This window comes from Lolium perenne, chromosome 7 (genome assembly GCF_019359855.2).
Source record: "Lolium perenne isolate Kyuss_39 chromosome 7, Kyuss_2.0, whole genome shotgun sequence".
Classification (NCBI taxonomy): domain Eukaryota; kingdom Viridiplantae; phylum Streptophyta; class Magnoliopsida; order Poales; family Poaceae; genus Lolium; species Lolium perenne.
The window spans coordinates 5,225,457-5,241,201 of NC_067250.2; the positions used below are offsets into that span (position 1 = coordinate 5,225,457).

General features: G+C 43.5%; 1 protein-coding gene and 1 long non-coding RNA gene across 2 annotated transcripts; both read right to left on the reverse strand.

Moving 5' to 3' along the window:
• Positions 1 to 4,861: 4,861 nt before the first annotated feature.
• On the reverse strand, positions 4,862 to 7,168 carry LOC127311609 (uncharacterized). The gene is made up of 3 exons (XR_007857775.2): positions 6,552 to 7,168; positions 5,303 to 5,513; positions 4,862 to 5,200 (listed from the first exon to the last, which is right to left on the reverse strand). It is a non-coding gene; the product is annotated as an uncharacterized lncRNA (long non-coding RNA).
• Positions 7,169 to 8,628: 1,460 nt separating this feature from the next.
• LOC127311608 (premnaspirodiene oxygenase) lies at positions 8,629 to 13,291 on the reverse strand. Its single transcript, XM_051342055.2, has 2 exons — positions 12,379 to 13,291; positions 8,629 to 9,459 (listed from the first exon to the last, which is right to left on the reverse strand). Exons 1-2 carry the CDS (start codon positions 13,258 to 13,260, stop codon positions 8,827 to 8,829), a joined length of 1,515 nt encoding a protein of 504 aa, XP_051198015.1. The 5' UTR covers positions 13,261 to 13,291; the 3' UTR covers positions 8,629 to 8,826.
• Between the last annotated feature and the right edge of the window lie 2,454 nt (positions 13,292 to 15,745).

Genomic DNA, 15,745 nt, shown 5'->3' on the forward strand with positions numbered 1-15,745 from the left:
GAAGGGCGTCGGATAGCCGAGTATGGGGCGATGTCACCAGTGTGCCACCCCCGTGGTCGAAGAGCAACGCAAGCCGAGGCCACCCTAGGACGTCCAAGCGCCACCATGACAACAACCTGGCCCCAGAGGGATACGAGCCAAGGGTCGGCGAGACGACGAGAGGCATAGCTATCCGACACGTGCAAAGCTTCAGGACGGTGCCTCCAAGGAGGAAACGACGCAGGGAGCGCCGCCACCGCCAGATCCGGCGAGGCCAGGATCGGAGATTTCTCTCGAAGCTTGACACGAAGCGTCGAGACAGGCTGACCTCCACCACAACAGCGGAAACCACGGCCGAAGGATGGACACGGGCCACCGGGGCAGGGAGCGGCCGTAGAGCTGAGCGGTCCAATCTAGACGGGCAGCAGGCCGGTCCAACCCCCGCGGGACGCTCCAAGGCCAAATCTGCCGGGCGAGATCTGCCCCGCGTGGAGCAACACCAGCAGGGAAGGGAGCAGCCGCCACCCACACCGCCAGGGGCGCGGGGCGTCGCACAGGCCGGCGCCGGCGCGAGCAGCCGCCGCGGCAAGGAGGCCGCTGCGAGCAGCCGCCGCGGGAGGAGGCCGGCGCAGCACGGAGGCGGAAGGAGGAGACCGAGACGGGGGAGGCCGAGCAGCTCCACGCCGGCACGGGGCGACCTCCACGCCAGCACGCGGATGAGCACCACGCCGGGGCAGGGGCACGCCGCGCCAAAGCCACGCTGGAGCAGCAGCTCACCAGCCGGGGGAGAGCCCCGCGGGAAACGCCCCGCGCGGAGAGGTTGCAAGGGAGAGGCCGCCCCGCCGCCGCCGACGCCGTGCAGGCTTTTGCCCGGTGGCGCCCTCCGGCGGCGGCAGAGGGAGGAGAGGCGTTTGGTGGCGGCTGAGCTGTTCGCCTAGGGTTCGGGGGCGTTTCAACACCCAGCCATTAGGCAGACCAGTTCGATTGAATATGTCAACTTTTTTCCTTTCAAAAAGAACGCATATGTCATCTTCTTTTTTACGAAACTAGCACAGTGGCCCTCGCGTTCCCTCGCATAGGCGAGGGCATCATCTAGATGTGGAATTTGTATGAAAACGGCATTAGTAGTTCAGACCATCATATTTAGCATGTATAATTTGTTTGAGAATTTCCAAAGAAAACAAAAAATGTGTTTTTAATGATGCAAATAGAAAATATTTTACTTTCTTGATGTTGGACCGACTAAACAATGAGAAGTTTTCTTGGTCGGTTAAAAATGCATCTCCTTGTTCTATAATATATTTGATTCCTAATATGGACACGTACGCCAAACACACATTGGTGCATTTTTAAATAAATATTTTTCTTAAAATAAAAACAAAATTACGAATTGAGAATTAAAAAATAATTTCAATTCAATTATTTGCATTTCTTCTAGCCATTGTTAAATGCTAGAAAATTTGGACTGGAAGCTTTCAATGGCACATTGTATTTGGGATTGAAGGTTGTATTAATTTTGCTATTTGTTCCCTCACTCTTGTGTTTAGACGCCCTATACTCTCACTCGCCATCGATTGTTACAAATTGAATCAGTTCAGCTCATACAAAAGATACATCAACCAATGCATAAATTCTAATTCCTCATACACATAAATACATTTTATCCCCAATTACAACTTAATTTGCTCTATTTTAAAAGGTTCTTACACTTGATATTAATATGATGTGTTGTCCGTGCCATGATAAATTAATTTTTCTTGTTGCTTGAAACTGTGAAGTCATCGGCTAACTCCATATGAAAACAATGAGCTTGTAGAAATTCTAATTCCTCATACGCATACCTACATTTTATCCCCAATTACAACTTAATTTTCTGTATTTTTAAAAGGTCCTTACACTTGAGATTAATATGATGTCTTGTCCGGGCCATGACAAATTAAATTTTCTTGTTGCTTGAAACTGGGAAGTCATCGGCTCCAAGGTCTGATGCCATGTTCAAGTACTATTAGACCTTGATTGCTTGGTCGTGTGTCTAAGTAGTGCTTTGATCTCGGACCCAAATTTGGTGCACCTCGCACCTGTGTATAGTTTTTATAAATTTATAATTTGTATTTTTAAGTTCAAAATTTCCAAAATTTATTTTGTATAGATGGTCCGTGTACCCATGTAAAATTTCGATAGAGAACTCCTAATATTTTGTCTATGGAAAAGAACAAATTTCTGACAGTATATAGCGATTATATATACTAATTATTTATGTCAGGCATTTTCCTTTTTTGTAATTCCAAATATACAACGTATTTTTAAACAATTTTTTTGGCATACAACCTCTATGTACATATGTAGCTACGTATTTTTTCCGCAGATTTTTCTGAATTTCAAAATTTCAAAAAACAGAGCTCACAAGCAATGATGAGCTTTCATTTGTTCTAGGACTACAGCTAAATTTACTTTCATTGGATGAAATGCGGATCGCTTTCTCTAGAAATCTAGATGAAAGAAGGAAATAGGTATTTTTCTCCGAAAAGAAAATCAGGCGGTGTAGGTAAGCTGCCAATCTTACGTGGAGCACATATAGAGGAGGAAAGCCACACGTTCAATTTTCCAGGCCTTGTATCATAACCCGGTGTATATCTTTCCTTTCATTAGTTCGACGTAGTCCATGCAAATTCTCTGCTTTCCATTTTTATTCTACTCAGTCTCTTTTATAAGGTTTCAACGTGTGTCTCTTGAAGTTATTTTTTTCCTGATCGTGTACAACAAAAGGCATGATATTGAACGTGTCATTGTTTACTTTTGAACACATATATTGTTGTACGTAACACTCCTTATTTTTTAATCTCAGACGTTAAGATTTACATCATCGGTTTATATTTTTTTAGCAGATGTGGATTAACCTGATGTCTCGAAAAACAACCTTATTTTGCTTTTAGTATAAAATAGATGTAGCAGCTCTACTTTTCAGAATAGAATACAAGGGCAGGGTGGGTACAACTGAACCACACCAGAACGACAAAAGAAAAGGAGAAAAGAGAGCTAGGCGTCAGAGATCTTCGGCTCAACCAGGAGGGAGTCTTGGGCTTCCATCTTCATCCAACCAAGCAAGGCAGAAGTGCCTTCAGCATTAACTACACAACGAGTTATTCAAGTGAACTATGTTATTACCGAACAATTAAAAATAAATGAGCTGTGTTACGGTGATTGTCGAGTACTACCCAGTACTACCGGGTACTACCGCTCTAATTAATCGTGTCCGTCCGATCTGACCAGTTAATTAAGCAATTTTAATTAAGGTTACTAGGGGTATTATGGTGAATTCGGAGGTAACCGCCCCCACCAGTCCACCACGCACGACGGCAGTGCCCCGGCCGCTGCCCAACCTCTGCTTCTTTCCTCGTGAGCATCGGCGAGAACTAGCGGCTGCCGACGAACCCCTGCCGCCAAATCCCCGCGGCGACAGCGCCCACAGCCGGAGTGCCGTTCCCTTGGGTAAACTGCCCCTTCTACAGCTCTCCTCTCCCGTGGACCGGCGCACGGAAACGGTGGCAGGTTTCTTCGGCACTGGCCTAGGTGTTGTCGGGACTGCTCTGCGGGGACGGTGCCGGCGCCGTCGAGAGGCGCGCATTGGTGTCGGTGTGGGTAGATTGGAGCGCACACGCCGCTCTCCGGATGCACATTTGTGCCCCGTGCCCGCCTCGGCTGCCTCGCGAAGGAGCTCGGCCAGCCTCGCGTCTCGCCCACGAGCTCGCTCGCGTCCTCTAGGCAGCTCCCGGCAGGTGAACCCCGCGCCAGCGTCGACCATGCACTCCACCGCCACCCCCACCCCCACGCCAGTGATCTCCACCTAACAGTGAAGAGCACCTCAAACAAAGCTAAGGCACACATTCCACCTAAATCGGCACAATCTTGTACAGTTGAATCAAATATGTTGCAACTCATTGTTCCAATTTCAGTTGAAAAGTTGTCACTTTATGCTGTTAAAAATTCACATGGTCCACGAGAATTGACTATCGCTAGAAACTTTACTGATGTTTGATAACTGGCCATGGCTCCTCTGAATTCCAGTTGGTCTATTCTTCTGAAAATCATTTATCTGCGCTGATAGCTTTGTTTCAGCAAGTCAAATTAATCTAGCTTGTCAGGGCTGGCATCAGAATATGCCCTTATCGGTAGATCTCTGTAGTTTTCAAGGTGGGCTGCAGTAATGTTATAGGAACAATTAATAGTTAACTGCATGACAATTCTGCCTACTTGGGAGTTGGGACAAAGCCATAAGTAAATTGGCATTGTAGACTGGAAGAACGAGTAATATAGAGGATCTCGATTTAGTTCGTACTGGCCAAAGTCCAATCACTGAATCTAGGTACTTCTTTTGCTGAAGATCTTTGTTGCTCGTATGCCAAACTCTACTCACTGAATTTAGGGAACTAAATGCAGAGTAATAAATGCAGAGTACATTCATCACATCAATTTTATGCATCCGTCCATACTAGACTACTTGTAACGTTATTTTGCAACTTTCTGCTGCTCTACTTGCAGGATTCATCTGCCCATTAGTTCCAATGATGCGAGTGATGTGCATTCTCGTAAAACATGTCAGCTAGTGTTAACTGCAGCTGTCTGCATTTGGTAGATCTTGCAAGAAGTGAGCGCGTTGACAGGTCAGAAACCACATGGGACAGATAGAAGGAGGCTTGGCATATTAACAAGTCACTTTCTTGCATAGGAGATCTTATTCTCGCATTCGTTACAGAATTAGCAAACTTACCCAGTTGCTGCATAGTTTATTAGGTATATGGCTGAATCTGTGAAGATGTTCACCACATGCACTTGTATAGATATGGATACTAATACTACTGATCAGCAAATTGATCAGTCACTCTTGATGTATATATATCATACCTTGAACTATCTTGCACATATAGTTATCATTATAGTGTAAATTTCTCGCAATAACAATGGTAATGAATATAGTGTTTGTTGGAGTATAATATATGAATATAAACAGTACATGCTCCACTTCTATTTCATAAAAAAAGTACAATCAGCTATGCTATTACAAAACATGTAAGGTAACAGATCAATCGCATGTTTGCGGACTATGAGTGGAGACTGTCTCGGTTCAGCTTCTCCATTAGTTTGTTGATCTTATCCCCGCGGTTTCCTTTGTCGCCACCAGCTTTGGAGGGCTTCTTTTTAATGGGGCTAAAGAACAGTGACACTGCATTCAACAACAAAGGATAAGAAGGTTAAGAATTTCCGTTTCACAATGTAAGGTACTACATGGTCAAGATCCCGTTTCATATTCTTGTAAGGTAATAACCTGTACTGATCTTGGTCCTGGATGGGCAGACCTCCTTCCACATCCACATAATCCCGTAGGCTAGTAGGTTTTACTGAACTGCCGTCCAACAAGAACATATAGTCTAATGTTCCAGTAAAACCTGGAGTGTAATTTGTGTTCTCTGGCTCCCTTCCAATCGCAGCATACATACTGTGCAGTTGTATACCTAGATCTGCTGAACATTATTATCCTACGCACGAGAAGAACAATAAACAAGCTTACATTATATTTCGAAGGCTAACTGAACAAAAGAGGAAATCTTGGAAAAGCTCTTCAGCCTATGCATATATATATGAGAAAATGATGGAAAATAATCTGACAATATGAAAGATAGATAAAAATGTCACTAAGAGCACCCGCAGTGCGCTAATATAGACGTTAATCTAGTCGGTTACTGGAATCATTAAGCGCCAGAAGGTTGGAAGCCCCGCTTTGCACAGAAAGTTCAGGCGCCAGACTCAAGAGTTGGTGCAATAAAAACAGCCAGGAACTACCCGAAACGACTGGGATTTTATCCATGGCGCCTGTAGATAAGCGCCCCATTGTGGGTGCTCTAAGGGCATGTACAACGCCCGACACTTACATGGACGCTTAGAGTTGAAAAAGAAATGGCACAAAATCAGATTATTTTCTAAGCACTCGCGCTCCCAACGCAGATGCTAATCATGGCTGCGCAACTGCCCTAGCTAGTGCGTACTTTGCCTCTGCACTTCGCCTGTATACAGAGAAAAAAAAAGCCAAGCAGTCGACGCTTGATGTTGCGCCGATGCGGGAGGGACGCCGGGAATTGAAGCCTGAACTGCCGATCGCCAAGGAAAATCATCCTAGCGCCCAGGGCTTAGCGCCCGCGTTGTACTTGCCCTAAGGCCCTTCATCCCGACCCGAGTGAATTCATAAGAAAAAAGCTCAAAGCCTAGTACATAACCACTAAACATCATCACGGTTATTACGTTAGCCTAATTATTTACTATCGAAAACTTATTCTTAAAGTAGACAGTGGACTATATTGGCTGCAACCATCAGGTAGTGGGATCAATTCGTGTTTAACCAACGCTTTAGAGTGGTTACATACATATCTTCACCATTTTTTGCTCCCAGGGTTTCCTCAAGAAAGCATGTGGCATTTAGAGTAGTTGTCAATGTCAAAAAATGAGTTTGAAACTATATGCAGCATCCCTACTGAATTTGTACTTTTAGATACAGGGCACATGTACATCAGTGCACTTACAACTCGGAGGCTGAACCCAAAAAAGAGTGCTGCAGTGGACTGGAAGCACCTGAAATAGCACCTGACCATCATGTTCAACACCACCAATGCCCCGTGTGGCATTTCGTCAAACAGCTTCCACGCGACGTTGGCGAGGCCCACCGAGAAGCGCTCTGCCTCCGACATGTCGCGACGGCGTCTAGTCGTGTGGCGGGACTGGCCACCCGCAACTTCTACGCCGCGCTCGGCGGCTACAACCAGCTCCACCTCCTCTGCCTCATCCCGGTGGTCCAACGGGGGTGAACTGGAGGTTGTTGGAGAGCTACATGTCTCGCGGACGGTGAGGTATGAGTGGTGTACATCGTCTTGGGCGACGAATCCCGTGCAGTGCTCCACGGCGCGGCCGCCGGCCAGGGCGATGCCGGAGTGGCGACCGGGGAGAGCTACCAGAAAGGGTAATTTGTTCAGGAGCTAGGGGATGGAGGTGGTGAGCGAGCGTGGATGGGCGGCAAATCAGTATGCCGGCAGGGAGGGGGTGGCGGTGGGAAGGGAGAAGAGGGGCGGCGACGGGGATGGGACAGGGCGGCGGCGCCTCCATGGCTGAGAGTGAAGTTAGAGAGATGAGGGATGCCATCTGAACACGAAATGACATAACTACCCTTCTATTAAATTAAAATAAATGATTAATTCCAGTACTTTTCAGTACTTTCCGGTACTTATTTTCCAGTACTTTCCAGTACTACTATTTTTTCCACCGTCGGATTAAATAGCTTGAAGGGTTCCTAAATTCCCCAACCATAGTAAAAGTTGTAAAAATAAATATACGAGAGGAAACACATTTCTAAGATTTCTATTATGTGTATTCTTTTCGGTTTCAAATTACACTGCACAAAATTAACATTGTACTATTGTTCAGATCGAGTTATTTTACCGACTACTAGAACCCTCCAACTATATGACGTTGCACCTCCACGTTTGTATTCAGTAGTATGGTTGCGTGAAAACCAACTTGATTGTAGTCACCGATTATCCAAAGAGGAGGAAGACCACTTGAAGTTGTTTCTCCGAGGATGGGGAAAACTGTTCCAGATAGATCCACGGAAGTTCGAAGCTGATATTGCATCCTTTCAAGTTTCAATAACGTGTTTGTCTCATTTTTCCATCATGATTTTTATTGTGGTGATCAACAACTATAAAATTTTGTAGGCGATTTAAGGTGTTGCTCTGAGGACGGGGATACATGTTCCAGATGGATCCACGGAAGTTTGAAGCTGATATTGTAGGCTTCCGAGAAAGGTGTCTTTTCAATAACCGTTTTGCCTTATTTTCCATCATGGTTTTTATCTAATGTAACAGTAATAAACAGTTCGGAATATTTGATGTGATCTTGAATTTTTATTTGAAAAATTATCAAGAATTGTACAATTCCTTTTCCTATCTTGAATTTTCATAGTACGAATATGCAAGATTGGTCCATTGTGCCCCCAAGAATGCTTAGGATGCGTCCTTCCAGCTTCCAGTTAAAGTGCAAGGAAATTTCTCTAGAATTAGAAGTCCATTTTGAGCTAAACAATGTCTACTTTATATTTGTGCAATAGGCGGGAGGGAATATCGAGACAAAGGCTCTGCTTGGGTGGAGCGTTAGGGGCGAGAGAAGGTTAGAAATGCTAAACAAAATCATAGAGGCAATAATTGTCAGATCATGTATATTGGGCACAACATAATGAGGGAGAAATACAAAGTAGATGTGTTTCATGTGGCTCTTTCAAAAGTTGGAGACAAACAAAAATATGATCAACACCTAATACTAAGAGGTTAACATGGAACAGAAGATGATACATTGTGAAGAGTGACCGAGAGAAAACCGGAGTTTGTCACCGCATGGTTCAAAAGTGCATTTCTGTGACGTTCAATATGAACACATCGATTAAACATGGTCTGATATATTTCTATTGTGTTTATATGTCAGATTTTTATAAGAAAATTATATATAGAACTAATAAAAAATACGAGGACCGTGGTAACGCACGGGCATTCAACTAGTACTATATAAGTTTGGAGTACTAGATAAGATTTACACCAGAAAACCTCGAAATGAAAAATGAGATGCCAATATTCAAACCTTAGTTTCCATAAATATAATATCCAATGTCACTCAGAATAATTTTAAAATTTTCTGACAACCCTATCCTCGCGGTGAGAGATGTACATTCTTATTACAAGACTTACATGGCAACACAAACATGCTGCACAATATAGGTGGAATGATATAAATATTTAATGCCAGTTTCTAAGTCTATATAGAAACAGCTTTGGATTGTGGATACGGAGTAGCAATCAGCTGTAGTTCGCACATTCTGCTTGCAGTTATACCAAATTTTTCAGACATGTCTAGCGACTCTGGAACTATCCCGTTTGGAAGCATCCAGTTAAAGTGGTAGAGAAGATTTGCCAATACAATCTCCACCGTCAAGGCGCCAAACGACATCCCAGGGCATTGTCTTCGTCCAGCCCCAAAAGGGGTGAATTCAAAATGTGTCCCATAATAATCTACTTTTTTTTCCTCAAACCTCTCCGGCTTGAATTCTTCTGGATTGTCCCAATATTTAGGATCCCGGGAAATTGCAAAGACATTAACATGGACATTCGTGCCCTTAGGGATGTGATAGCCCATAATTTCACAGTCCTCCCTCGTCTCTCTTGGAACGAGTAGAGGACCAGGAGGATGCAATCTCAAGACTTCTTTGATGACCATCCGCATATAGTAGAGCTCGGTGAGGTCGGTAGTTGTGATGACACCTCGATCTTGTCCTAGAACTTCCCGGACCTCTGATTGTGCCTTAGCCATAACTTTAGGGTTCCTAGAGAGCTCTGACATGGTCCAATCCAATACACTTGCCGTGGCATCAGTGGCGGCTGCAAAAATGTCCTGTAAACAATGTACCAGCATAAAATATCTATAATACATCTAGATAAATAAAGAGTTGAAACAAAATATGTCCCACGACATAAATTAATGACAACCAAAAGGGTATGCATTGGCCACAAAAATATGCCATTTGCATGGCCTACTAGCTTATATTGATAATACCGGTTGAATATACATTTGAATATTTATTATATACAAAAAAGCAATATATGAGGATATAATAGAACCACCATGTTAAGCCACATCATATAAATTATTTTGGTGGCTATATCTAAGATTTTTGGCCAAAACTTTCAATCATGCCGGCTAGATTTGTGTAACAAAATATACTGGATTCAACATGTTCCACGTTAGAAACAACAGCGACAAGTACTAATTCGCGTACAAAGAAGTTAGATCGGACATGATTCTATAGTTTCTCTTTAAGGACTCTGATCATGAAATAAAGTAGATAGATTTACACCAATGCACATCTCTCTCCTTGAAAACAGCTAGCCCATTAAAAACATATTTCATACACTCCGTGGAAATAACCAATCCATTCAAAAAAAATCGGGAAAACAATTAAGGTATGTTTCTCCTTAGGAATATGGATGTAAGTGGGATCTCGCCTAAATCCTACTTGTAGTTATTTTTTGCCATTTGTAGTGTAAATTCTTGTCTCAAATTTGTACTAGAAATGATGAAATAAACTATAAGTAAGATTTAGACAAATCCCACTTAACACCTTAGGAATACCGAATCTATTAAAAAAATTGGGTGTGCCCTATAGCTAGAACATGATGCTTTCACGTGGGAAGATATGATGGAACGTAAACTACAAAGTGATTTGAGCACTTAGTCACACTGACCTATACATGGTGCATAGTTGAGTATATGAACAAAAATCATTACAAGAGAACTTTTTTTCTGAGTATAAAACATAAAAGTGCATACAAATATTTTGTAAACTCGGATTAATATATCTTTCCGCTGAAAGATTACTAACACTAGACATATAAAAAATTATTCACAATTTTGAATAATAACTATTAAAACCAAAAACATTAGATTATCTATTATGTTTAGTTTTAGCAATTGGCCCACATGGTCCAGTTTGGCCCATCACGTATTGTATCCTAGATTGAGATCAAATTTATCAACTACTCATATAAGATCGAGATCGCGTGTTGTATCCTAGAATATATCGACTTGATCTATAATGTGGAGTTTGTACAATCACAATAATATTTGAAAGGAGAGATATACTAGAAAGGTTTATAAAACAACAAAGCATCCAAGTGCCAATTTTATAGATAATTTTTGTATCTGAACTTGCATATATTCGCAAGTATCACAACCAATGTATCACAACATATAAATAAAATATTTATAAGCATGCTACACATCCTCACAAAAAATGCAAGCATCTAATTGTTAATCTTGGAAATCTTTTTTTATTAGTGTATCAGAGCTATTATTTTTTTAATAACTTGAGGGAACCAACAATAATTGTCACTATACTGATCACAGCTGGCATATCTTCAATGTAACAGATCTACATTGAACACATTACCTTCAATAATCCTTTGGATCGAAATTAAACATAACATAAGTTTTAAAAAATGCATCACACCAACAATAATTAGGTGCGTAAGCAGCATCCGATCATTCTCTGCTGAATCGTTTTTGTGAGTTAGAGTACGCATTTCTTTAATTTACTATCCGTAGACACATTATCTAAGTATAATGTGTTAGACTAATACAAACAACTGGTCCATGAAGTATTTACCTTAATAATATATATAGATTAGACAATAGGAAAGTCGTCTCTATGGGTATCAATGGATGAGTATGTATTCTCAAAAAAAATGGATGAGTATGTTAGCAGTAACAATTGATGAAGCTGATGGGTTGAAGCTAACAAAAGACTATTTAGTTGATATTTTTGCCTTCTCATAACAATATGTGTCCAACTGTATATACATGCACAAAAAGTAGGCAACCTTTTCTAGAAAATGGGTACAGTGAGTTATGTCTCAAGATATATTGACGAGTTGGTGATGTTAGGTGAATTCATTGAGATATTTCAGTATTTATATCCACATGAGAGATCATGGAAATTATTATATTCAGTTGAACTAAAATGGATACAGCTTTAACACTTGGAAAAACAATTCCGAGCAAAATTATTTGATTGTATGCTTGGGTATATTAGAAGTATTTTCTGTGTTTTTTCTATGATGTAATGGGGTAAACTTAAGAGCACGTGTCATTTCTAAAAAAGAGCACATGCCATGTTTATTCAGGGACTAAATTGACTATTGATTATGAGGTTGGAATTATTCCATCCAAGCCACGACATGTTGCATGAGACATCAAATACATGTGATCGAGTGTGTGGAACCATCTGATTGATGGTCCAAATAACATGGATATATCTAAAACAATATCAAAAAAATTATATGTTAAAATCGAGGACCTTCTAGAAACTTGAAGTGATTTATCTTTAACTACCAATGCATAGACATTTTAACGAATATGTTGAGATAATAATTATATCATTTGAATTGTGCTAATTTTGTATTTATCATTATTTCAGCAGCATGCTAATGTGCAAATTAATGGTAAAATTTCCACCATAGAAATTTGGTTAATACCTAAAAAGTCACACATTGCAAAGCTATTTAACTTAATTCGAGGAATTAACAGAGAACAAGGAAACAAATTCTAACTATTTTATTAGGCCTTCCTATTACCAAGGATGCCAATATATATACACGCGCGTGTGTTGCAATTATTTCCAAGCAACCTGATAATTTCTAGCGAATCTTGTGCTACTAAATCTACAGAATATAAATTATTCAAAATAGATCACAATACATGGATAACAGGAAGTTAATATACAGATATATATAGGATAAAATTAGCAATACTCACAAAGATAACGACGCCGATAATCTCCGGTGTTAGAGGGAAGGCCAACGAGTCCTCTTCCTGCAGCCTGAGTAGCACGTCAAGTAGGTCCTCGTCGCCGGCGGCGCCTTGGTTGGGAGCCCGCGCCGCCTTGCGCCCATCAATGACGCTGGCAATGATTCGGTTCATACAGCCACTGGTCCTCCTCATGTCGCGCTCGCCGTTGCTGAGCCAGCGCATGAGCCGGGATGACGGGAACAGGTCCGCGAGGGTGAAGCCGCGCAGGAGCTTCAGTATATTATTCAGCTCGTGCAGGTACTCGTCCTGTTGTTTGAACGTGCCGCCGAAAACTGCCCGGGTCACGACGTCGACGCTGATTGCGGACAGTTTTCTGCTCATGTTGACTGTAGCGCCGCCGCCGACGGCCAGGGATTGGAGGAGCTGCTCCACTTCTTTGGTCTTGATGCCGTCCATGCGCCTCGCCTGTTTGGGGCCCATAAGCTCCACGACGCAGATCTTGCGCATCTGCCGCCACCGGTCTCCGTAGGTGCCGAAGACGATGCCGGCACCATCAAGGCCGACGATGCCCTGCGTCACGCTGCACGGACGGCTTGCAAACGCCAGGTCGTTGGTCTTCATCACCAGCGCTGCCGCCTCCGCGCTGGAGACGACCACGGTGGGGATCTCGCCTACCATGAGGTGCATCAGAGGCCCATGCCGGCGAGACATCTCCATCATCTTTCGGTGTGGCAGGCCCCCGATGACGTGGTGGAGGCTGCCGATGAAGGGGAGCGTCCATGGCCCTGGAGGCAGCCGCTTCTTCGGCTTGCTCAAGAGCTTGACAAAGCAAAGGACTAGCAGGGTGGATACGCCTATGAGGCACAACCTTAACCACCCCTCCTCCATAGCAGCCAGCGCTAATATAAATCTGCAAATGCGCACTGCACTGGTGGTGGTTACCAGTATCCGAGACGAGGTTTAAATAGCCAGTGGTGTTATCTTTTTCTTCGTTTCATAAGGGTACGTGTGCAGTCCGTTAATTTTCCAAACTTTGAACAACGACCGGCCGGTTCCTACGACGTCGCGCGTTTGTCCACACTATTTCTTCACGTACTTCCGCAACGTCTATGCATGCCCTTTGACTTGGCTGAAACACACGAAAAAAAGTTAGTACTCCCTCCGTCATCAAATATCTAAACCTTTAGACTTAAATTTTGTCTATACAACAGTGTACTTCTATATTTCTAATGCACTTGAGCAGCTCAGTGCCCCCCCCCCCCCCCCCCCCATTGCTCTGCTTGCGTGGTGCTCTGATCCACACCCGGCGGGAGGGATGCCAGCAGGTGGCTCTGTCCTTGGGTTCTTCGGCTGGTTCGGAAGGTGGCTCCTGGTCTGCTTCAAGGTGACGGCGTGGTGCAGCGTGGAAGCTGGGGCAGCGGCCCTGGGCCGGTGGGCGGCGTCGATCTTGCCAGCGGGTGGTGGATGATGGTACTATTCCTGCTCTCCGTGGCTTCTTGGGTAGCGCGGAGGTAGGTGGAGGTGGTTGTGGCGTTTGGCTGCTCCAGTGGCTTGTGTTGGATCTAGAAGACCTTGTCCTTCATTTACGGCAGCGGTTCCTCTTCGTTGCATGCAAGAGATCTGCTTGGCAGCGGGTTTCCAGGGCCGAGTGAAACCCTTGGTTGTTCTTTCAACCACGACGGTGGCGGTGCTTCCTCGCCGTTACCTTCTTGAAGGCGTCTTTGAGGTCTCTCTTCTTCCCCACCACTACCTACCATCATTTCCCGGGTGAAAACCCTAGGCTCTCGCCGGGTAGCAGCGACGCTTCAGCGCCGTTCTTCTCCTTGGAGGCGTTGCCTTGGGAACGTAGGGGCTTGGGTGGGTTGTGATGTGTTTGTGGCATTGGCAGCGCCGTGGAGGGTTGCTAAGTTTGGTGCTGGTGTGTCTTGGCCTGGGTCTGCATACTTCTTGTGCTCCGCCGCCATTGGCATGGTTGCTGGCGGCATGACGACGCCCTCGCATGGGCGAGGGTGGAGGGGTTCCCCCTTGCGTTAGCAACATGGTTTGGGTGACAAAGGAAACGGCTTTCTTCACAGACAACGCTCCCCTCCCAGTGTGCTTCTTTTCAACAGCAATCTTCGGCTTGTTCAAGGTGTTCTCTGCATGGTGTGGCGTCTTGGATGCTCGGTGTGTTTGCAGTTGTATCAGCGTTGTGTAAAGCGTTGGTCACGCACCTGCACTTGATGCAGGGGTTTCTCAAGGACCTCTCTATGCCGCATTCTGCACGCGACTCTCAGCCCCTGTTAGCTCGTTTGCGTGTTGCTATTTTATTTTATTTCAAGCTTGTTCAAGAGTTGTAATCAGTATCTTGTATCCTAGCTGGTTGAGGGCTTTATTAATTTAAAGTCGGGATGTGAGCCTTTTATTTAAAAATATATGTAAAACGGGCATTCTTAGATCGAGTTGCTAGGAAAATATCTCTATATCTCCGATGCACAAGTGGTCACGGTGATAATAAATCCTCCACACAAAGCCACGTGGCGGTTATTTCTTCTCCGCCGCTGAAATTTCTTCCCCCATGGCGATTTCTAGCCTATCTCCACTAGGTCACAAATTTAACTATAATAATACAATATATTTATTACAAAATATATATTATTAGAAAGTTTAGATGTTCTACTTTCTAATGATATAATTTTTATATTATACGAATGATATTATGTTAGCTAAATTGACAACTTAGAGATATGCGCAAGTCCTATAAATTGGAAAGGAGGGAATAGTACTCTCTACTCCACATGCATTATTGCAATACGGTGAGGGTGAGGGGATGCCGACAGGGACACAGTTGCAGCGCACAGTGAACAAACGAGGGTTTAATTAGGGATTAGGAGTTCGTTTCACACTAGGGTTTAATTACTCATCAGCCCAACACATCAAAAGTACGGCTAACACCGAGCAGTATCTAGCGGCAAAGTAAATGATGAATGGAAAGTGGAAAATACACTAAGAAGAAGTTTCTTAGGTGATACAGATTGATTACTGAATGATGAATGGAAAGTGGAAAACACACCAGCCGGAGAACAAATTTTCAAGCCAAGGGTTTTGTAACATATGCTACCCGTAGTCCCAGTTTTTACCGTCCAGTAAAATTCATAGGAAGGCCGAGTTCAACTATTTATTTATTTTTTACTCAAGGAAAAAAAAAACAGTTTGCTAGCTTCCGGCGGCTATCATGCACCAATGGGCGATAACACAATCAACTGCAAAAAAAAGGACGTCGGGAATATTTAAGAGGACGTCACCTAAGAAGAAGCAGTTTCTTAGGTGATACAGATTGATTACTGAATGATGAATGGAAAGTGGAAAACACACCAGCCGGAGAACAAATTTT

What these genes read in the sequence shown, in the direction of transcription:
- LOC127311608 (XM_051342055.2), bottom strand. Translation starts at nt 13,260, where the DNA reads ATGGAGGAGGGGTGGTTAAGGTTGTGCCTCATAGGCGTATCCACCCTG. An exon ending in TTATCGGCGTCGTTATCTTT is followed by an intron (nt 9,460 to 12,378) that starts GTGAGTATTGCT and finishes CATTGTTTACAG; the next exon opens with GACATTTTTGCAGCCGCCAC.